The sequence below is a fragment of the Cydia strobilella genome, chromosome Z, assembly GCF_947568885.1.
Source record: "Cydia strobilella chromosome Z, ilCydStro3.1, whole genome shotgun sequence".
NCBI classification, from domain to species: domain Eukaryota; kingdom Metazoa; phylum Arthropoda; class Insecta; order Lepidoptera; family Tortricidae; genus Cydia; species Cydia strobilella.
Window position 1 is genome coordinate 56,025,652 of NC_086068.1, and position 24,782 is coordinate 56,050,433.

A 24,782-nucleotide genomic window follows, 5' to 3' on the forward strand; every position below is an offset into this window, starting at 1 on the left:
AGAGAACCTACCGGGAAACGCGAAACTGAAATTTCGCTGCCTCTCTATCGCTTGAATATGCCAGAGTGACAGAGATGTTAAATAACGAAATTTCGATTTTGTTGTTTTGCGATAGACCCTCAGATTGTGGCGTCCCCTGCGCAGAATTTCGCGTAATATTCCCTATTATCTCGTAAAATTCTCGAACAAATGACATTCAACCCAATTAAAAATACAACTAGATTCAAATCTCCTTAGCTAGAATATTGTACTGAAGCTGCGACGATATTTCCTAAAGCGTGGTCATCCTAACACACACCCACTGTTGGCCCATATAATCAGATCCGGTTCCTCATGTGGTCCTGATTCCTTTTAATCCTTTTGATTTTTAAGGGACAATGATTGTTACTATCCTTGTTCCATTGAGTAAATATAAATACTTGGGATTATCGTAGAAAGGAAACTTGAGACGTATATCAGCTTTAAATATTCTTGACTTGACTACAGTTTTGTTAAGCAGGATGTCCCGGGTTCGAAACCTGTCAATTCATTCACTCATCAATTTGTTCTTGTATTTATTGTTGCTTAATACAGTTTTTTTTTTCATTGTTTCAAATTCAGAACTTGGTATGGTACTAATTTTATTTACTGTCCGGAAGAAAAAGCGCACCCTAAACCTGAAAGAAGTAAAAATATAAAATTTACTTTAAAATAACAGCAAAGGCATGTAAATGTACAGTTCTTCCCATTAGAATCAAAAGTTTTAGAGCACCATTTCGTAACTAAAACTAAAAAAACACTTTGATATCATTAAAATACCACAGAATCTCAATGGTCGAATTTTTTTTTCCGAGCGAAGCGCGCCAACGCTCCAATGTCAGTCTGGCTTGAGCCGCCGCGCGCATGCGTCGTCAGCCATCTTGCCGTTTCTATGGTTACCGCGCTACCAAACCAGCAATACGAAAGTCGAAAATAAACAGTGTAGTGTTTTTAAATGGGATTTCCTATATACTATGGTAAGTTTTTTTTATGCAGTAGCGAAATTTGCTGTGCGATTTTTTTTATTGCGTACTTACAAGCACGTAATGTGTTGGAAAACTCTATCACGTACGCTGTGCTGTTTTTAAGTTTCAACTAAGTACAGTCAAGGGCATAAATATATATACATTCCCAAAGTTTCAAAAATATGTGTACGCTCTTACACCTTACACAATAAAGTCGTGTTCACATATTTTTGAGCTATTTGTCTGGATCGATATTTTTGCCTTCCGACTGTACCTACCTATTGTATGCGCTGGCGTGTTTTTTTGTATGCGACTATGCTACTTGTAGTTTTAACTTTGTAAATAATAATTAGGTTATTTTATATGTGATTTTTGATAAAAATCTAAATCATCATTCGCTTGCCCTTATCCCATTCATTTGGGGTCGGCGGAGCATGTCTTTTTCTTCAATTTTTCTTCCATACCTCTCTCTCATCACTCACTCGCATTCGTTTCATATCATCTCTCACACAGTCCATCCACCTTTTCCTTGGTTTTCCTCTCCCGATACTTCCCTCCACATTCATTCGTAATACCTTTCTCGTCACATGCCTTCCCTCCGCATTACATGTCCGTACCACGCTAGGCGATTCGCTTTTGATAAAAATCTAAATACATATCAATAAAATAATATGACTACGTATTTTTTTTTTCAATTTATGTGATGAGTGAGTTTTCTACGTGAAGGCATCCTTGGTCATGTAAGCAAAAATTTAGTTTTTGGCATGTTGCATATCGTCAACCAAAACTACCTAATTACAAAAATAAATATTAACCAAAAATCAACCTTACTTAGATATTGATATGGTTCACTATGGCTATTAACTTGTGATAGTAATTAGTGAGTTTTGGTTGTCACCTGACGATAATATAAGGTTCCCTTACAACAAACGTGATTTTCTGCCGTTTTTAGGGTTCCGTACCTCAAAAGGAAAAAACGGAACCCTTATTTAAATTTCAGTCTAGTAGTTAATCTAGTAGTAGTTAGTAGTAGTCTGTCACAGCCTGTTTTCTCCGAAATTACTAGACTGAAATTTGGTATACATATGTAAGTTTGTGACCCAAAGACGGACATGTAACGTAAACAAATGAATATTAAACATAGGGGCCACTTTTGGGGGGTAAATGACAAAATTAAAAAATAAAGTTTTTCAAACTATATTGTGTTACAAATCAAATGAAAGAGCTCATTGTGAGAAACTCAAATATATATTTTTTATAATTTTAGGATAAACAGTTTAGAAGTTATTCAAGAAAATAGCCAAAAAATGACCACCCCCCCCCCTTTTATCTCCGAAACTACTGGGTCTAAAATTTTGAAAAAAATACGCAAAATAGTTCTTTACTTAGTTTTTGATCCGACCCTTACGGGTTTTTTTAAAGACATTGCACTCACGTTTCACATAAAAAATACATTGTTTAAAATGTTTAAGTAAATTGTGTAATGTACGGAACCCTTCGTGCGCGATTCCGAATCGCACCTGGCCGGTTTTTTAGGGTTCCGTACCCAAAGGGTAAAAAACCTATTACTAAGACTCGGCTGTCCGTCTGTCCGTCTGGCCGTCTGTCTGTCTGTCTCCAGGCTGTATCTCATGAACCGTGATAGTTGCCGCTATAACAACAAATACCAAAAAGTACGGAACCCTCGGTGCGCGAGTCCGACTCGCACTTGGCCGGTTTTTACTTATATCTTTGCTTTTTTGTTTTTGCTCAAAGTCAAGACGCTGGAATTTTTTTTTAGTTGGTTTATTTACTTTTATTTTTTATTATCGACCAGCAACAACTACTTTCCTGACACATAACACTTTCCCGTCACAGTAACAGGATATAGCCAAGTTACAGCAAAAAGGTCCCAATTTATACTGGAATCCCGTTACATAGAACCTTGTGGAAATTAAGTGGTATGGCGGTCAGCAGCGGTATCATGGTCGCATTTTTATCACCTGTAATGCAGGGGTCACTTTCGCACTTACATATTTGTTAGAACGTGACAGGCATGGTGACAAATTTGAAAAATCGCGGGTTAGCAACACTACGTTTGAATTGTTCGAAAATCGCGTGTCATTTATATCTTATCTGTGGAGCTGTTTTGTTCACATTTCATCGTTGTTCGATGCACATTGCTGCTTTTTGTTCGTTTCCTACCTTACTTTAGTTTGCTTTACATTGCTACTGACATATCCAAATTGACAGACTATACTTGTCAATCTTGTCATACTCAACGCAACTCATGACAAGTATGTTTCAAATCGAAGCATACAAATTTCATGGTTCAGATAATCATAGGTGAAGTGCGAATGATTAGGATATTCGATTTAATTTTGGGCCAAAGTTGGGTGCTTTTGGACTTAGTTTGGTGGTTTTACGGTACCCAGAATACCGGTAGCACAGAATAAGTAATCCATACTAATATTATAACATTTAAAACTTTCGCGGTTTGAACACATATTAAACCTGTGTCGAAACGTCGGTAAATAAAGGTAACAAAATAAATTCGCGATAGACCGATAAATGCGAAAGTCTGTCTGTTCACACTTAAACCGCTGAATCGATTTAGATGAAATTTGGCATAGAGATAGGTTGAGTCCCTGAGAAGGATATAGGCTAGTTTTTATCCCGAAAATCATCCCTTAAGAAAGTAAAAAGCGGGTTGGAATTGAGATAATTAATGAAGTGCCTGCTAATTTGTGTGCATAATATGCTCAAATTGAATTTGTTATGTGAATTTTTCCAGGCGCTATACTTATGAATATGAATATGAATATTACTTTAGCTGTTGTTACTAAGTCCACGCAGACGAAGTCGCGGGCAAAAGCTAGTAGTATTATCATACCGGTAGGTTAGCGGTTGAGGCGTACGGCTTCCGAACCGGAGGTTGTCGGTTCGGACCCCGGGTCGTGCCTTGATTTTCTCGGTACATTTCATTGTTTAGTCCGTCACTGACGTAACTGTGAATCGTAATCCCATTTAAGGTCTAGATTGCGGCGATAGTTTGAGGCCCGGGAAAGGATATAGCGTAAAAACGGGACCCTATTACTAATTAAGACTGCTCTGTCCGTCTGTCTGTCTGTCACCAGGCTGTATCTCATGAACCGTGATAGCTAGACAGTTGAAATTTTCACAGATGATGTATTTCTGTTGCCGCTATAACAAATACGAAAAACAGAATAAAATAAATATTTAAGTGGGGCTCCAAACAACAAACGTGATTTTTTTGCCGTATTTTGCGTAATCGTACGGGACCCTTCGTGCGCGAGTCCCGAGTCGCACTTAGCCGGTTTTTTTTCATAAGAAACGTAATCTTTCATTCGTTCCATTTGCTTTTCCCTAAAATACGAGTGATATATCCGTGAATATCGCAACACATACAGAAATCAGTGCAAACATATCGCATAAATAATTAGCGTACAGGTAATTCACCTAATGTAACGGTTCTCTTTCACAAAAAAAACATACACATCACCACCTTATTTCAACGACATAAAGATCAAAACTGTTCACTTATTTACGACCGTCATTTATAATGAAGTTAAGTTTTCAACGGTACGATTTGGCAATAGTTTGTGTCAAACGATTTAGTACTTTGTTTGCTTAGTGTTACAGTTTAATTTTGAATGGCCTGTGTGTTGCATCATAGCGTATCACCTCATATGGACGCTAAGTACAATAGGTAACTATGAGTGTGATACCAATATGTATATTCTGTTTTTTTATTCCGTAGACTAAAATGAAATTTCATGTGGTACTAAGAAATGTCATGTCTTACACATGAAACGTCATTTTAGTCTACGGAATAAAAAACCGGCCAAGTGCGAGTCGGACTCGCACGAAGGGCTCCGTACCATTACGGAAAAAAACAGCAAAAAAATCATGTTTGTTGTATGTTGTTCCAAACGTGTATTATTATTTTTCCTGTAGATTTTCTTATTTTTCTTACATAGGGGAGGGAGGGGGTCAAAAACTGACAAAAATCGTCTTATGTAATAAATGAATGGCGCCTTTTTTAACTCTGTACCACAGAATAAATAATAGTACTTACAGAAGGTTCACTCTCTAACATAACGCGTCTATTACGACAGATATGACCGCTAGGTGGCGCAAGCGCGAGCGGTGCGCGGCTAATTTTATGCCTAGACACCGAAATTGGTGTGGGCCGCATGTAAGTACACTAAGTACTTTGCTTATGTACCGCAGCGTACTACGTAGGCGTACAACACGCGAACGCGAAGCGAAGCGATGCTGCGCGGGGTGAATCAATCCTTTGATACCTATAGAAGTGTCCTACGTGGGCGATCTCGTTGCGGACGCGAACGCCGTGGGCCCGCCGCGCCGCGCCGCGCTGCTTTGCTTCGCAATCTTCGCATACGCGAGTTGTTCGCTTACGTCCCAACGCAGTGACGTCAGCGACGTCATAAAGACGTCGTCGACGTCATAATGACGTATAAATGCTACCTGGGGTATGACGCAGCGTAAGTAATTTAGGCAGTATCGCATGATGCAATGGAATTTTTTCGCCGACTATATATACTTTGAGCGGGCAAAAATGTCACACTGTTTTTGTATGAAGTACTTATACGCAGACATGTCTAGGATAGTTTGTATCAAGGGTCTATTGTTTGACATAATTATTGAAAGTCATAATGTAATGATTGTCATATTATCATTAGCCATAATTTAATTTTTCTCAGAAACGAGTAACTTTTCAGGATTGCCATAAAACAAACCTAACCTAACCTAACCTATGTATAGCCTAACCCGAGGAAAATCCTGAAAAGTTAACGTTTTCAGAATTATGACTAATGATAATATGACAATCATTACATTATGACTTATGACTTTCAATAATTATGTCAATCAAAGGGACCCCTTCGTATTAATCATCATCATCCCATGCAGAGCAAGCCGCGGGTACAAGCTAGTTTAATAATAAAAAAAGTGTGTGCGTGTAATCTTTACGCGCGATTGAAGTAAAACTTCATTGACGATGACGTTTATCGCTATGTTGGCACTACTGAGCGTTACTTCCGTCAGAAAAAAGTCTGAGTTACCCTCTAGTCGCGCCTAAAGAAGTTTTACTTCAAAATCGTACCTTCCCATTTGTCTCCGCTGGGCCTAGATGGGTATAGATAGGTTCATACTGTGGGTTCATAATATGAATCATTCCTATCTGTCCCCGCCTAATATAAAACTGTGGCTGGAACAAATGGGAATGCACCATTAAAATGTCTAATAACAGAGCGAATCCTTAGGCCCTATTCATTTTTATCATCGTTTAAAAAGATTCAAAAACTGTTTCAAATACCGGCAAGACCTTTACAACATGGCGCCTCACGTTTTGTCCAGCTGAGTGAACACCAAGGATTTCTTACCTTAAAATCGTGCGATCAAAATCGGAGAAAAACTTGTTCCGTCACGAGCGATGCTGTTGTCCTCGTTTACCGAGGTTTGACTGTTAAAACCAGTATAAGTGTAACCTTAGATCAGAAAGAAAAACCTAGTTGTTTTTAGGTTTAATGCTAGAGAAGTATCACTTTTTGGGGGTCGTTGCATAGAAAGCGCTTTATCGCACATGAATGCGGAAATATTAAATTAGATTGTAGGGCATAAAATAACCTACTTTATCCGAGGCACATTAAGTCGAGGAGAAAATAGGCATTTATGCCTGCTTTTCTCTTCTATTGCGAGGAAAATATAGCGTTAATAGCGTACCCTTCCTGTTTGAAAAATACTATAGTATATTTGTCTTAATATTTTGAAGTTGTTTAACAATTAACCTTTTATACATTAGTTCCAATTAATTTATTGAGTTACTTGATATGTATGTATGTCCCTTTCTAAACGAAAAACCGAAATGTCCGCAAACTTTCGCTAACCGCAAATGGACACCATGTTTTATTATTGACGTTATTTTGACAGGTTTTAGTTTTAAACTTCATCGCTTATTCCTCTCGTGTTGTTATTTTGTAATTTGATCGTTAAAAAAAGTTACTATTATTTACCTCCGTACCTTCTATGATTTTACATACGAAAATAAAAATGCTGGAAAATGAAGACCTAGGTTCTCCGAAACATGCCGCGCGAGTGACTAAAAACACGTGTGAAACCGTAAAATTAGTTAAAAATAAAATACGACTGAATAAAAAAAAGTGTTCCAAACGTAAAAACTTGTAACCACATGTATACAAATTACATATACAAATTTATATACAGAAGAATCCGTTTATTATGACCGCTTATACTGACCAACCGCTTACTATGACGTATATAGTGTAAGCCGTTCGAATTATTAAAAAACCGCAAATCGATGTACAGGTTAGCCGGTTGGCACACGCATACTAGAGCTCAAAACAAAATTTTTGACCCGCAGTTCCTAAAAAAATTTCCCGGGGGGGGGCAATATTGTAATATTGAAAAATTATACACATGAAAAAAAAAACTTAATGAAATTATTTTCAAAATTGCTGTCTTGGGGTTAGATACCAAGATATTACGTATTATTTATGGTATATTGTACAAAAAAAAACAGTAAGGTACATATATCGTATCTGAAGGATACAATCTTGATATTTTGTGTTGAAAACAAAACGAACTATACCAACTGATGAAAAGGCGCAGTTAAAGGGTTAAAGAGGTATTTCCTGTTCGATACATGGATATTACGTATCATTTTATAATTAATATGTACTGTATCTGCAGAACAGTTCCATAAGTCTCGTAAAATAGGTATTGAAGTAGAACTGTGTCAGTTTGTAAAATTGAAAAATGAAAAAAAAATTGTTAATGATATTATTTTCAAAATTGCTTTCTCGGGGTTGGATATGAGGATATCACGTATCGTATCATTTATGGTATATTGTACAAAAGAAAAATCAGCCATATCGTATCTGGAGGAGCCCAAACTTGGTATGTTTCGAAAATTCTTTTTGTTTTAATTAAAAAAAATGGCCGAAATGTAATGATGTGATATATTTTTAGAATCGCCTCAAAAAGCTCTTTCGTATGATACCACACACGATAGGTTTAAAAAAAAATGTTTTTTTTTCCATACAAAAAATATGTTTTACCACTCCCCCCCCGTGAATTTTTTTAGGAACTGCGGGTCAAAAATTTTGTTTTGACCTCTAGTATGCGTGTGCCAAACGGCTAACCTGTACATCGATTTGCGGTTTTTCTTTGTAATTGGGGTCGAGCGGCTTCCGCTAGTAATTACTGTGAAGTTTGATTCTCAATGTTCTCATATAAAGTTCTTAGTGACGCTTAGTATAACCTAAATCCTATTTTCATGAAATCACATTCGCTAGTTTTCGTGGCCGTCCCCACGTCTTTCCGTGCGAGGACGTTGGGTGCGTACGTGACGTGTTTTAGATTCTCAGTGATAAGTTAATAATTAGTACAAGGTTAATAAAACTCATCTCTCACAAAAGAATTTGAGATTAATTTGGAAACATTAACAAAAGTAAGAAGTTAATCTACTATGCTTTATATGACGTCCGCTTAGTATGACGTATTTGTCACTTCCCTTCGATGTCATTATATGCGGATTCTACTGTATGTTTTTTCGCTCGTGTAATCATGTATGAGGGAATAAATTGTGGTATTTTCTATAAAAAGGGACCTTATTTTCGATGGCGCTTAAGCCATTATAAACGATGCTCCGATATAAATACAATGCCGCGCGACGCTGTGCGACGTAAGCGCCATCTACAATAAGGTCCCTTTTCATAGAAAATGTCCCAATTCAGCTTCCAGTTACACCTTACACGCCGTTGTAGTACATGTAACACCTCTTTTACCAGCAATTGTGATGCTGATGAAATAGTATTTTGTGCAACAGTTACATAATAAGGGTTCTTAAAATTCAAGGGCCGAAGTTAAAACGAAACGAAGCTTTGAGCTTTGTAAAGACAGGCCCGAGATTTTTAGGACCTAATTATGTATCGTTGCACACAATATTTTTTCTAAGACAGCGGCAAACACCTAAAATTAGAAATAAAATCAAAGTACATATTTGTTTGTAGATTTTTGCCCTGAAGTCAGATAAAAAAACCGGCCAAGTGCGAGTCGGACTCGCCCACCGAGGGTTCCGTACTATTTAGTATTTGTTGTTATAGCGGCAACAGAAATACATCATCTGTGAAAATTTCAACTGTATCACGGCTCATGAGATACAGGGTGACAGACAGACGGACACGCGGACAGCGGAGTCTTAGTAATAGGGTCCCGTTTTTACCCTTTGGGTACGGAACCCTAAAAAACAGTTCCATAATATTGTATGAATATCCCGAATAACACGTTAGGATCCTTATAACAATGCGCGCGCCGCGATTCTTATTAAGTTGATTTCGATCTCACTGGCAGTCATATTATGTATAATACGATGATCAGTCTCTCGAGATTCTATTTATCCAGGTATCACTATATCCACTACATAATAAACAGCGACAAAATAGTTAACTTTGCATTATGATGTCAGGTCAACAGGGCACTCAAAAATCAACCTTAACACCAAGCAAAAACTCTCAAATTTCTACGTCAGTGTTTCGAAAGAAGCTTTATCAACAATTATAGCGAACAAAGTTATATATGCAGTTCGGTAACATAATATTAAGTTTGTCATGTATGGGATACGTAATAGTTACAGTCGCATTTTATAATTTGGTGTTAAGTAACCTTGTATTATCAAAGTAAGCAGTTAGGTGAAGCCTTAGGTATTGCGTAAACTCGTACAAAGTTTTTTGCGATCTATTTGAATTGTATACTATTGTGTGTTGCGATTTTGTGATCGTCAAGAATCGGTAAGTTTTTTGTACTTATAAATCGAAACTTTGTAAGGCGTCTTGTAATATTTTATTTCATTGATTTAAATTTTGATACAATAGTATAGAGATGAAATGGAAGAGCCGGGAGATGACCGAACGAGATGCTCTTATGAAACTTTCAGTTGAAGCAGAGAAAGCGTTATTGTTTGTCCTTGTCACATTCTCAATTTTTTTTATTACCTCGCATTGCGTATGTTCTGCATGTCCCTTACGGGCGCACGCGCACACATCACATCTCTAGAAAATATACTAGATATATTTGTAAATTTACCTATATTGTAACTAATATATGTACAGATGTAGTGCATAATTATTTTCCATCGTATTTTCACGGAAGCGTACGAACGTGTCTTGCTATTTCAGTCAGTCTCGGTACAAAATGTACTGACTACTGACGTTGACTGAAGTAGCATAACAAATACGAACGTTTCCGAGAAATACGATGGAAAACAATTATGAACTGCATCTGTACTGCTAATACAGCACTAACGCAGCGTACTACGTAGACGAACAACACGCAAGCGCGAAGCGATGCGGCGCAGGGTGAATCAATCCTTTGATACCTATAGAAGTGTCCTACGTGGGCACAGATTAATAAATAGACGTGGGCGATCTAATTGCGAACGCGAACGCCGCGGGCCCGCCGCGCCGCTTCGCGTTCGCGAGTTGTTCACTTACGTAAGTTACGTAAGACTCAGTGTAATGCATGAAATCGCATTGATGTCGTTGTTGTTACCCGACCGCACTTAATTTAACCCCCTTATTCATTAAATTTTACAAACCTCAATTCGTTTTATCCCTTTCTTACTCATTATATAAATCAATATGACAAATTACGACAAACGAATTGTGGCCATTCTGAATCAATTACTTATTGTCGGTTGTTAATAAGGCGCTATTTCCATATAGCTTGAATTTGAAGTCAACCTTATCGACAACCGACAATGTGGTACCTTTTGGTTGAAAACAGGCCTAGAGTTCACCGTAAACTGTATGATAGAACCATTCATTCATTCAAATTGACATCGCGAATGACTGATTCACGATATGATAATTATATCTACTAGTTCTATCTAATTGTATCTACAGTAAGATAAAGTTTGGTATTCCTGTATAACAGTCCCCGGCAAGTTCGGCCTAATTTCACCTTCCCATGCAATACAAACGGAGTTTCGTTCTCATTTTAAAACTACGTGTTTAATTGTAATGAAACTTTGCACATACAATGACATGAGATATATATCTATTAGGTCTGTAATAAAATAAACAAAGTAGAGCAAAAACAAGTTTTGTATGAAAAACTTAAATTCGCTGTAATCTGAAGCTACATAAACTAATTACAGACCTAGATATACCTTATCCTATTGTAAGTACAAAGTTTAAAAACAATAAACTGGAGCGTAACTGAGCGTTTGCCAAAAAACATGTAAGTATTTCATTCATGTCTTCAAAATATTAACTTCTTGGGTTCATTTTACTCAGAATCATTTGTACATTCACGCCTCATATTTGAACCGTGATAGCGGACATTTGGATATGCAAAAAGGTTTTCCCCTCACTAGCTCGAAAAGTTGTCTTTTATCCTTTAAAACAAGCGGGGAAAAACGCATTTTATCCACTAGTGGGGAAAGTAATTTGACCTTGGATGGAGCATGTTTAAGTAGCTTGACAGATAACAAAACGTAAAACGCTCATAATAATGATTCGTTTTATATTAATTATCATTAAACAAATGGTTTGAGAATCTAGTAAAAAATACCAAATTTAGCTTTATTTAATGATTTTATGTTGATATTAATTATCATTAAACAAATGCTTTGAGAATCTAATAAAAAATACCAAATTTAGCTTTATTTAATGATTTTATGTCATAAACCTTAAAGTTCCATAAGAAACGTTTGTTTTTTAATAATGATGTTAAATATAATTCTAAACGCACAAGTTGAGTCGATGCAATTTCAAAACGCATCATTGACATTTCATACGTCAGAAATGTCAACATTGTCAACAAAATTTTTACTTAAAAACTTCTCACGTAAAAATACAGAATTTCCAGAGTTTTTTGTTATAATATCGTAAAAAAATGAGTGATTTCAGTGATGAAGATGATCTAACGCCTGTGGATGTTGCACTTTTCTCGCTATAGTGAGGTGAAGTTTTGTGTTACACACGGGTGCAAATGTTTTTTACTTCTCGTGTGTTGAAACACTTGCTACGCTCAGGATTCTATTTTAGAACCACTCGCTTCGCTCGTGGTTCAACTATAGAATCCTTTCGCTTGCTCGTGTTTCAATTCCACACTCGCGGGTAAAATACAACTTTGCACCCTTGTATAACAAATAACTATTCTGGGTCTACGTGCGCTGCGCCCTACCTGCAGCTTTGTAGAAGTAAAAATACGCATATGCTCCAGAACGGATGGGTTGTACATATGATTTCTTATAGACAGTAGTGTAAAGCAAGCGTTTGCTTACGCTTTAGCTTGAGAGACTCCAGCCCTACCTTTTTTTTTACCTGACGGGCCCTACACTAGGCTAATTAGAGCGGTAGGACTGTGTGGGGGGATGATAGCCTGGGGAAAATCCAGGACCCTTCCGCATCACACGAGACGGTAACCCTACCATTCCCAGTACAAAGGATGACGGAAATAAGTACGGGCAGTATCCGTAATACCTTTTAGTATAGATGTCTATTGTCTAGCAAATTTACGTTGGACGCGATCGATCATGATGTTGTAGTTAGGCCTTATAGTTCGTCGGCTCGGGCAATTCGTCATATAGTAGGTTCGTCAAATAGGTACGTGTTTGTGTAACTGAACACGATAGATGGAGATTCCCCCTGTATTACGATATACCGGGTGTTTACTGTAACACGAGCAAATAATTAAAACATAGATTGTACTAACTAAAACGTTGGTTCGGAAACTTTTAAAAATAGATAAATATAGACTTGCATTTTCAATGGACGCCATCATCATTGACGTTGCTTGTCACGCCTAAAGGTCTGTGCACACCAGCAGGGGTACGAAACTCCTCGCTTCGGGCAAACTTTGCTCCGTTCGGCTCAGCATTGCTCCGAGCAATTATTAGGGTTGTCACAACTTGACGTCCCTTTGCGTGCACGACCACAGGTAAGATAATGACTTGAATTTTGACAAACCTAAATAACCGAAAGGGATAGTGCCATATATTAGAAAGGGATAGCATGATTCGACCCTGAACCGCTGTCACACTTCGGTTTTGTAGGATGTTTCCTTCTGTACGGTAGTACTAACATCTATTCTGTGACACTGGATGCGTGTGCGTAGACGTGGACCTGCACGCTGCGCGTTGTAATATACAGATCCTTATGTGAGACGGCACACCGAATGCGTGGCGTGTGCGTGAACAAATGTTGATCCGTTTTAAGGGGCCTACTGACTATCAGTCCGCCGGACGATATCGGCCTGTCAGTTAGAACAATAATTTGACAGTTCCGAACAACTGACAGGCCGATGTCACCGGCGGACTGATAGTCAGTGGGCCCCTTTAGGAGTACAAACCTACAAACTATATCAGGGGTCGGCAAACTCAAGTCAAGAGTCAAAATATTCTTTACAGTACATATGGTGCTACTTTCTCGCACTAGTGCGTAAAGGAGCATATTTCGTGCATATGTCGAAACTTTAAAGGGCCATATGTACTGTAAAAACGTTGTACGATACACGTGCGAATAGGTAATTCGCAACTCGTGTCGATTTAAAACACTCCCTGCGGTCGTGTTTTAATTTATCGCCACTCGTTTCGAATTTCCTCTTTTCCGCACTTGTATCGTAAATAACTATTACAGTACATATGGTGCTACTTTCTCGCACTAGTGCGTAAAGGAGCATATTTCGTGCATATGTCGAAACTTTAAAGGGCCATATGTACTGTAAAACGTTGTACGATACACGTGCGAATAGGTAATTCGCAACTCGTGTCGATTTAAAACACTCCCTGCGGTCGTGTTTTAATTTATCGCCACTCGTTTCGAATTTCCTCTTTTCCGCACTTGTATCGTAAATAACTATTACAGTACATATGGTGCTACTTTCTCGCACTAGTGCGTCAAATAGCACTTTTCGTGCATATGTCGAAGGGCCATATGTACTGTAAAACGTTGTACGATACACGTGCGAATAGGTAATTCGCAACTCGTCTCGATTTAAAACACTCCCTGCGGTCGTGTTTTAATTTATCGCCACTCGTTTCGAATTTCCTCTTTTCCGCACTTGTATCGTAAATAACTATTATTCAAATAGGCCTAGCAACAAGCACTTTTAAATTGTCAAGTTCTACAAATATTACCTTAATCTAAATATCAGAGCAATTCATTGGTGCAACTTTATTATTGTTCTTAAAAATATTGAATTATTATAGATATGTCAAACTTAATAATAAGAATTTCACAAAAGGATCGTCAAACACCAAAATTGTATAAAACTTTGAAGAAGAAGAGCCAACTGCAGTTGAAGTAACCAGTTTTAGGAAGCTCCATCAGGCGCAAATGTTGTTTTCAATGGTATACGGATTCTCAAGGGTTAATTTTATGGATGACCTGAAAAGCCGCAATTGTACCCCCAGTCCCCCAAAGAGCCACATGCGGCTCGCTAGCCGCGGTTTACCGACCCCTGATCTGTTTTAATTGTGGTAATTCTATAAAAATGGACCTTATTGTCGATGGCGCTTACGCCATTATTAACGATGCTCCGATATAAACACAATGCCGCGTGACGCTGTGCGGCGTAAGTGCCATCGACAATAAGGTCCCTTTTCATAGAAAATGTCCCAATTATTGATGTAAAACTTCTTCAGGAGCGACGCGCGACTAGAGGGTAACAGATTTTTTTTCTAACGGAAGTAACGCTCAGTAGTGACACACGCACAATAGGAAACACGTCAAAGTGCCAACATAGCGATAAACGTCATCGTCAAAGAAGTACTTCAATCGCGCGTAAAGATTACACGCACACATTTTTTTTAGGGTTCCGTACACAAAGGGTAAAAACGGGACCCTATTACTAAGACTCCGCTGTCCGTCTGTCCGTCTGTCCGTCTGTCTGTCACCAGGCTGTATCTCATGAACCGTGATAGCTGGACAGTTGAAATTTTCACAGATGATGTATTTCTGTTGCCGCTATAACAACAAATACTAAAAACAGAATAATATAAATATTTAAATGGGGCTCCCATACAACAAACGTGATTTTTTTGCTGTTTTTTTCCGTAATGGTACGGAACCCTTCGTGCGCGAGTCCGACTCGCACTTGACCGGTTTTTTGCTGTTTATCGTCAAAGTTATGAAATGGAACTACCCAAAATAAAATAAAAACGAAAAAACAAACGTCCGGAACACTTATTCAGTTCAGTATTTCAGTTTGCATATGTAAAAATAAAATGTTATCGAGGTTTGAATGTCAGTTTTGCTTCTACTCACCCCATTTTACGGAATATGACAATTTCCTGAAGGCTTTTGAATTCGAGGTTATTAATAACACCATATTTCATGGCGTCTGAATCTAAAAAGTGTTTTTTTCCTTTATAGGTAACTCTTCACACTGTGCGAGCTACCTACCATGCGAGTGGAACTGGCAATGAACTTGTGCGGTGTTAATAAGCGATGTAAGTACTTGCGACTTTAATAGTAAATGTGCAAAGTGTTTTATTGGTCCTTGGCAGTGGTGGGACCACTGATTTAATATATACGCTAGATGACGCAAATATCACGAGTTGTATTGAAATTTGTGCCGACTTTTTCATACAAAATTTACGCATAATATAATTTGAAAATTACTTAACTGTGATAGGAAATATGTTTTTGCCTTTGGGTGTTAAGTTTTGGGCTGTTGCAGTTAATTATCACGCAAAGAGGCATTCTTTAAGTTTTCACGGACGTCCGGATGCAACAACTGACGCGCGTGGACTTTCAAGAGCGACAGTCAACCCCGAGGCTTTCTCGGGGTTCAGACACGCGAAGTAGATGCATTTGCGTCATCTATGGTATATTTATATCTGTGGGTGGGACACTCCTCCTTTCGGGCAAACTTGGCTTCGCTCGGCTCAGCTAGTAACTATTTATTAATCTGTGGCTCAGCATTGCTCCGAGCAATTATTAGGGTTGACACAACTTGACGTCCCTTTGCGTGCACGACCCTAAATAGACGAAAGAGATAGCGCCATACATTAGAAAGGGACAGCAAGATTCGACCCTGAATCGCTGTCAAACTTCGGGTTTGTAGGAAGTATCCAATGTAAGAAAAGTTTAAAAAAACAAACAACAACAAAACATTGTAGTAAAAGTAAACGTAAAATGTAGTATGATAATTGATCAACCTTACAAAGCATTTTGTATTACTTTTGTTATAATTAAGTTACAAAGTTTTACTTACAATAAAAAATATTAACACTAATTACTTTGGAATAAACGTTTAAAAATTATATTTTACAAAACATCGTTTTGTGACTCAAAAATCTATTAAAAGGAAAAACGATAAACATTTCTGCCTCACCTCACCTGTCCGGCGTTCTATCTGAAAATGCACCGCCGCCTACCGCCCACCGTCGCGTTCCGAGCCAATCTCGACCTTAGCCCAACTTGTCAAAGTTGTATTTAGATTGCAACTAGTTTGTGCAATCTATAATATCTAGGAAACATACAGTGTGTCATATCGAGGTAAACGCGGCAGTGCTATCATGCCAGTATCGTCCTAGCCCTAGAACGATACGCTCGCCATTTCCTCTAGTCTACATCACTTTAAAAAAAAAACCGACACAATTTTTGAAATTCGAATCTCCGCATCTGGATTTCAGTGCGCCGCGTTTATTATCGAAATACTCGAATCTCAAGTTCGCTTTCGCGTTTTCGTCGCGAAGTTTTGCCAAACTTTGTCGTTTTGAAGTTCTTTTGAGTTTGGAACGCTCCCGCGCTTTGGTGTTCGCGCGTTTCGTCTACTGTAAGTATTTTGTGTCATTTTATGTTCAAAACTTTTTTGTCTTGGAATTTAGTTGTTTGGGACTGTCTTAGTCTGTATATTTCGATTTTGGTATTTTTAATCCACATTTTTCTATGGAAAATTCGGTCACATAATATATCTGCTTTGCCATAAGCACAGAATAAGTAATAGTATTAAGGTTGAGTACTTCATAGTTTATGGCATTAAAATGGCATTAAATCCGCCTTTTGTGCTTGTAAGGTTTTTCTTGTGAGCACATAGAAACCTTAAAAAAGTGCATACCTACATTTAGCTACTTAAATATGCTTAGTGCTTACTTATCCCAAAAGGGTAATTTGGGATATAATTTAAGTCAGTAAATTATTTTAAGTCAGAATATCCCAAAAAAATAAGTTCTGAGACGTTAACTTGTACTTACAAAAATTCTCCAGACGTTCTTTTGATACTTGCAGGGGAGACTGGGGAGACTTGATCCTAGAGGAAACTTGGTAACTTAAATAGGTTCCTTTTAGGACAGTTTTTTTAAAATTATGGTTTTAATAATTTAGGTAACCAAGTCTCCCCTAGGAATCCTAGGATCAAGTCGCCGAAGTATCCCCTAAATTAATTTTTAAATATATAAATACTTACTTGTAGGTAGGACTATTTTTGTAAGTCTGGCAGCTCGGCGATTTATCGTATTTAATAATTGTGTCACTTAATTGTTACTACATATTAATATTATATTACAACGTGCTCAGCGAATTTAAAAAAAATTGCTTACCTACATACATGTTATGTAAAAATATGCGACTGTGTAAGAAAATGTTATATGACAGACACATTATGTATTAATTTATTAAAATTAGCATAAATATTACATTTAAATCCCAGAAAATGCATTTACTTGTGGTTTTCTAGTTTTCTCAAATGGTCACCACTTTAATAAATTACAAATATTTTTTCTTTTCCTCAATTTTTATTTATTGAAAATATAGTTATATTTCAACTAGAAAATATAAATAATTAAAAAGCTCTACTTAATATTCGTTCCGTTAATACTTATTATACATTCTCATCAATCTATTTTCGGGTGTAAGAATTTCAAATAATCATTAAAGCCATATATAAAAAATTATACTCTTTGAATGGAAGACTGTTCTAGAAAAATTAATGCTAATTTATTCGTATGACGTTATGCTTGTCTACAAGTATTTTCCATAACAAATCTAAGATTAATATTTGTACTTACCACAATGAAGCGGAAGAGAGAAAAAACTATTTCAATTATTCTAATAATAAGACATTCAAAATGACAGGCAGACCAGCCTGAGCCATCAAACTGACATATTCACTAGCGTCAGCGTATCTGACTTTCTATACATCTCGCTCGCACTAATATGTGGTATTTTCTATAAAGGGACCTTATTGTCAATGGCGCTTACGCCATTATTAACGATGCTCCGATATAAATACAATGCCGCGCGAAGTTGTGCGGCGTAAGCGCCATCGACAATAAGGTCCCTTTTTATAGAAAAAGCCCCTTATGTGAGTACAAGCAAAATGCATAGAAAGTAAGTTACGCACACGCTAGCGAATATGTTAGTATCATAGAGTATCTTATACTAGAGCGGTACTGTCATAGTAAATTTTGTAACCCCAGTAAATTCACTGCCATCTGTCGACACACTTTAAAACTAAAATTGAAGATTTGTAAAAATACGATAAAATGTATTTAAATATAGATAAATGATTTTTTTTATTTGCATTAATTATTTTGATGATTTTGACCCATGTTCTTTCACTGATATGCGTTAAAATTGTTAAATAATAAACGAAACCGTCAACGCCATCTATACGGCTGTAGGCCAAAACTAGTAGCGCCCTCTGAACGAGAATCAAATTTTCTTGATTTTCGAGGCACGTTTTTTCCTTAAACTGTATCCATCTATTACGGAGTTATATCTATCTTTGGTTAGTATTAAACTGGTGGTAGCCGTACAGGTAATGTAGAAATAAAATCGTTGTAGAATGTGCATTGTTCAAATCTTTCTTTTTCATATGATACCCCACTTGACCGAACTAGTAAATAAACTTTGACCTTTTACCAAACAGCGTTACATATTTCAAATAAAAAAAACAGGTTACCCCTCTCAACCCCCTAAATTACCCCCTAAAATAAGAAATAAGCGGTTTTGACTTATTTACAATATTAGTGGTGGTAATTGCTATAACTGTTTCAAATTTTAGGTATCTATGTCAAACGGTCTCTGAGAAAAACGCATTTAACTGATTTGCAAGACCGAAGTGATCCCATAAAGTGTTCCGTTTGTCAAAACAAAGTTTTGCACGGAACACTAAAAATACGGCTGATATTCGATAACATATATTTGTTATTATTCACAACGACGGGACTTAATCACGTAAAATACTTTAACTATAATAATAAGTAAAAATCGTGAAAGTTTAAATCACCATATATTTGTGTCAATATAGACACTTAAAATCAATATTGGTTAAGAGTCCAGCGAACCTCACCACCAAAAACCCGCTCTCATACAATTGAAGCTACGTTTTCAATTTGAAACATGGCATATATACGTAACATATACCTAATTTATGTCTGGTTTTCGTGGCTAAAAATTGTTAGATCAAAAAAATAGAGGCACTAATTTCATTGTATTATAATTTCTAGCAACTAAAACTGGTACCAGACATATAGGTAGATATATGTTACTTGAATGTTTCATGTCTTTCATGTCATTTCAGAAAGTCGTTTAAAATGATAGCGTTACTTACGGGGCCCACTGACTATCAGTCCGCCGGACGATATCGGCCTGTCAGTTGTTCGGAACTGTCAAATTTTTGTTCTGACAGGCCGATATCGTCCGGCGGACTGATAGTCAGTGGGCCCCTTTAAATTGTACGGCAGTGGTTAGGTTCTTATAAATTGACTACTACTTAGAAACAGCAAAAAAATTTGGAATATATACATAAAATATGTTTTTCTTTAACTTTATAAATAAAAGTTTGATCATCTTTCCACGCAGAGGCGTTGTGGGCAGAAGCTTAGTTCTAAATAAAATGGACCTTATAATGGTGACCCATTCAAAACGTAGACGACTATTAGTGTAATATCGTTCCAGAAGTTGAACAACCAGCGGATCCTCAATTAATAATGCACTTACGGTAACGGTGCGATGATTCGTTTTGTGACATTATGGTAGGGGAGCCCAAGAGGGGATTTTTGTAGTTACTCGAGCGTTTCCGATTAATATATAGCCATCTATGTTGGTCCGTTGGTTGGTGGGGGATTGGCGGGGGTTAAAAAAATCCAGTTAGGTCCAAGTTAATGTTATAATTGTGTTATTAAGTATATACTTAATCTGGCAATTATTTGTCCGCATTTTCTTAATCTGACGGTTATAATGTGAACATCGGGTTTCGAATTTGTTCGTTAGTACAACAAGAATTATAATACCTATCCATTTACTTGATGCTATAACTATTTAAGTTTTATTTTATTACTCCAATTCCAAAGCTATTAGTTTTTCCATTTTATTTGTTAACTTCGAGTAAATTCGATATTAAATAATTTTATATCCACATAATACAATGAAAATATTATACAATTTAATTGACTTTTTCAAATATTGTTTTTACTAGTTATAAACAAATGGAATTGTCATAAAAAATAGCTCCAAAGCCATTAACTTTTCTATTTTAATAAAATAGGTTTTATCGGTTTTTTTATTACTTGTTTTACATCCACATACAAAAGAAAATATTATGATTATTATGGAATTCAAATGACCTTAATAACCAATTTGTTATAAGATATAAAAAAATTGAATTGTATGCTGAAATGAATGCCATATATTAAATAAAACAATTTGATTTGTTTCCCAGTTAAACTAAAGTGACATAAAATAAAAAACCGGACAAGTGCGAGTCGGACTCGCCCACCGAGGGTTCCGTACTTTTTAGTATTTGTTGTTGTAGCGGCAACAGAAATACATCATCTGTGAAAATTTCAACTGTCTAGCTATCACGGTTCATGAGATACAGCCTGGTGACAGACAGACGGACAGACGGACAGCGGAGTCTTAGTAATAGGGTCCCGTTTTTACCCTTTGGGTACGGAACCCTGAAAATGGCATTACGAATGTGGTATATTGAAGTGTAAAGGTATCGCGAGTCACGGTGCGTGCTCGCGGATAATAGGTTGTGGACAGTGCCCTAACATACATACATAGGTATACGTAGAGGAGAGTAGGGCGAAGAGTGACATGAGTGACACAAGAATATAAAGCGCAACAGCTAGTCATCAAACTGCTTCATGTGTCGCTAAAAATGTCTACGCTAGACACCAGCAAGTAACTTGTATAGGCTGGTACTCACGTCCCGTTTCCGGCCCCTTGAAAACAATTTTTTTCGCCGTATATTGTTGATAATTTAAACACGATCGCGGACTATAAGTGACGTCATCATGAGTCATAAGGCAAACAAAAAACTACGCGAATGCTATAGCATTCGTGTCCGCGAATGTGTTAACAAGCTTTTTTTAAAGCCAAAGAAGAATATTACAAAGATAATACGTTATATTTTGTTTAAATGATCCACGTTTCAATTTTAATGACATTTTGTAAAAAATGTGATGAAAAAAATATTCATCAAAATTCCTCAAATTTTGGGCCAACCTATAATGTCTGAGCTCAGGGGAGTGGAGCAAAGATTAACATGACGGGATCGGGATGCGAAAACAGAGACAAAATTGCAACACACCGATTCATTGATAATCTATTTGTACGTATACAGCTTGTATTTTTGATACGACCTACGTGTTTAAGGCCTATTAAACACACTTTCATAGGTTTTATAATCTAAAAAAAAAACGAATTTTAATTTTCCTTATGAAAAATTCAGCAAGCAATGTATCACTACTTTGTCAAACTCAAAACGTCACATTTACTGACGCGACGTCACAACTGACTGCCACAAGTGATCACGATGTCATATACATTGCCACTCAAAAACATTTAAAAATTAATTAAGCTGTTTTAGTGGACTAAATTAAAAAAAAAAACAGATTCTTTTTATTCTACGTCCACTAAGTTTGTGCTTATATCAAAAATACACATTGTTTAAAACCGAAGAGTGGCAGCATGCCCCAGTCTCCCCTTTTCGTAGGCTCGTATCGCATATGGAACAGGTCATCACGGTCGTTACGCAAAGTGGTTACCATCAGAGTGGGGGGAACGTAAAACAAGAACAGAACACATCGTGGCTTGCACATTTGTCTCGTAGCTCACTGGGTCTAACGCTGCGTCTTACGTAAGCGAGCAAAACGCGAAGCGAAGCGGCGCGGCGCGGCGGACCCACGGCGTTCGCGTTCGCAACGAGATCGCCCACGTAGGACACTTCTATAGGTATCAAAGGATTGATTCACCCCGCGCCGCTTTGCGTCCGCGTGTAGTTCGTCTACGTAGTACGCTGCGTTAATCTAAAGAGCTTACATAATTTCCATACAAACGTTCTCGACATTTTCCTCTTGATTTTGACCCTAGTTGTTTTTTTTTTTGTATGAGTTGAATATTACAAGTACCTGTGTCTGTAAGTACGTTTTGCTGTTTTTGATATTTTGTTTTTTATAAGAACTAGGTTACTTCAAAAACAGTGTTAAAAACGGCTAAAAAATGCGCCGTAAACAAAAGCCTAACATACAAAATCGGTAACAATAAACGCAAAACTCAAAACGGTAAGACACAGAAAATTTCCTTCTCTTTCCTTTCCAAATATTTCGTTACGATTGGTTAAGTTTTGGAGGAGGAAAATGTCGAGAATGAAACCTCGATTTCTGAGATTTTACGTAGGATTTTTCGCCTAAGCTGTCCTTATCGCACTAATTTTAGGAGCCGCCCCCGTCAGCGTGACGGAGATGGGTATTTACCTAAAATTCTCAAATCCTATTTCCTCTTAACTCTTAATTGAATTCCGAACTTCACTGTTCGAATAGCGACCGTAAAAATAAATTTTCACGTGGAAATGCATAAATGTTTTTGTGCATTTTAAAGTTTTATTCCGAAACCGTGTACAGTTTAAAACGTTTCACGAGTGGTTTTGACAGTTCCAAAAAAGAAACTGTTTTCACTGGTAGGAAAGTACCTTTATAATTGAAAAAAAAAAACTAATTAAGGCTTGTAGTGCGTTTATGAACAAAAGAGGGTTAGACATAAACATTACAACAATCTAGTGTAATAGTCTTAAACTAGCTAAGAAGCAATAATTCTAAGTATTTAGAGCCATCCGCCACGCTCAGGTGCGCGCCGTGTGAAGCGGGCCTAAGGCGGTGGGGCGGAACATTTTACTTCGGCTTACCATTACGTTTGTGGGCGCCCTATTTTATGGTAGATCTTATCTAAATTGACTACAATTACATGTATTGACAAAGTAATCATGTTTATTTAAAAGCACTTTGACTTCACGAAGAAAAGCATTAAGAAAATAAAATGCTGGTATTAAATATTGTATTGTAATTACTTATGCCTACTTACAAAAAAAAAAACTTACTTACTCCATTGGCTCAGCCACCCAAAATGAGACTTATCCCGACACAAGACAGCGCCACTTTTCTCGCTAGGCGATTTTTGTATTTCGATCGCTCGATTTCATCACTCAAAAATAGGTGAAAAACGGCAAAATACAATTTTTTGAAATACGAGCAATAGAAATTGAGAATAGTGGTATTGACCACTCGTTTTCAATTCTATTAGTAGAATTTAAATGCCTGGTGAGATATTATTAACGAAATCGAGCGGTCGAAATGCAATCAACGGCCCTCTGTGCGACCTCTCGCCAATTGGTGACAGATCCGCCTACACCATGTCGCACCAGGGCAAAGAATAAGTAATAGTGTACTGTATGGTACGGCCACGCACCGCCTCGCCCCGCGACAGCAGATTGACGGCCGTTTGCCGACCGCTCAGTACTATTTTTAAGCAACTTACTTACACTATGACCCATGATAATTATCGTGATTTCTATGCCTGATAATTATCGATTTGATAATAACCTAAAATTTACGAACATTTTAAGACGAGATTTTTAAATTTACTAAGTAATTCAAATAAAATAAATATAGCACCATCCATACCTGGGATAATTATCCGATATTTATCGGATAATTATCGCGATAATTATCAAAGACTAATTATCTGGATCATTTCAAACCCTGGCGAGCTATCTCAGGTTAGGAACCGCTGGTCTAGACGCGTGTACCGAACTAAGATGAAGATATCGACAAATATATACCCAAACAATTATTTAATACTGTTAAAATACTTAACGTTATCAAATAGGTATATATAGGTAGGCATATATCATATAGGTAGGCAATTTTTACATGAGACACTAAAATCACTATGATACACAACCTTTTTTTAAATCTCTTTTTTTTTATCTCCCACACAAGATGTTCATACTTCCTAATCTCAAAACGACCTTGCCAAAAGCTAACAATTAAAGGGTACCTACATACAGGGCTTATCTGTCCCGTGACTGTTTTTTTTCCAACGTAATAATTAATCATCTTATATCTTACCTTAGTAAAACAATCACCATTTTAACACACCAGTATTACTTGACTTCCTAATGTTAGTAATTCCTGACGGTCAGAGTTCATAGTATTTTGGTTGCGGCGTGTGCCTAGATAAGAATTTGCTCTAAGTTTGCCTTATCAATGTACATTAGAAAAGCCCGTAACATACATGGTTTATTTAGAATAGTTAAAACAGTTCAACTGGCGATTAAAGTTTGAGCACGCAAACTACATAGTTGATATGTCAGTGCCTTTATAACGTTAATCTACTACATTCCGCCCGCAATTTCATTTTCGCTCCCTTACTCATGTCTTCTATATTAAAAACAGCCTTCACGGTGTAAACTGTCGTCTGTAAATGTCTAACTTTCTTTGTCTGTATATACATATGT

General features: G+C 37.0%; 1 protein-coding gene across 3 annotated transcripts in view; it reads left to right on the forward strand.

Annotated features, from left to right (window-relative positions):
* Positions 1-867: 867 nt before the first annotated feature.
* LOC134755181 (prion-like-(Q/N-rich) domain-bearing protein 25) overlaps positions 868-24,782 on the forward strand; it is a 42,823-nt gene continuing 18,908 nt past the window's right edge. The window contains exons 1-2 of one of the 3 annotated variants that reach the window (XM_063691687.1): positions 868-995; positions 15,407-15,483. In XM_063691687.1, coding sequence (XP_063547757.1) covers positions 15,438-15,483 — 46 coding nt within the window. In that variant the 5' untranslated portion in view covers positions 868-995; positions 15,407-15,437. Of the gene's footprint in view, positions 996-15,406; positions 15,484-16,569; positions 16,815-24,782 lie in introns of those variants that run through there. The other 2 variants (XM_063691688.1, XM_063691690.1) reach the window with 2 other exon arrangements.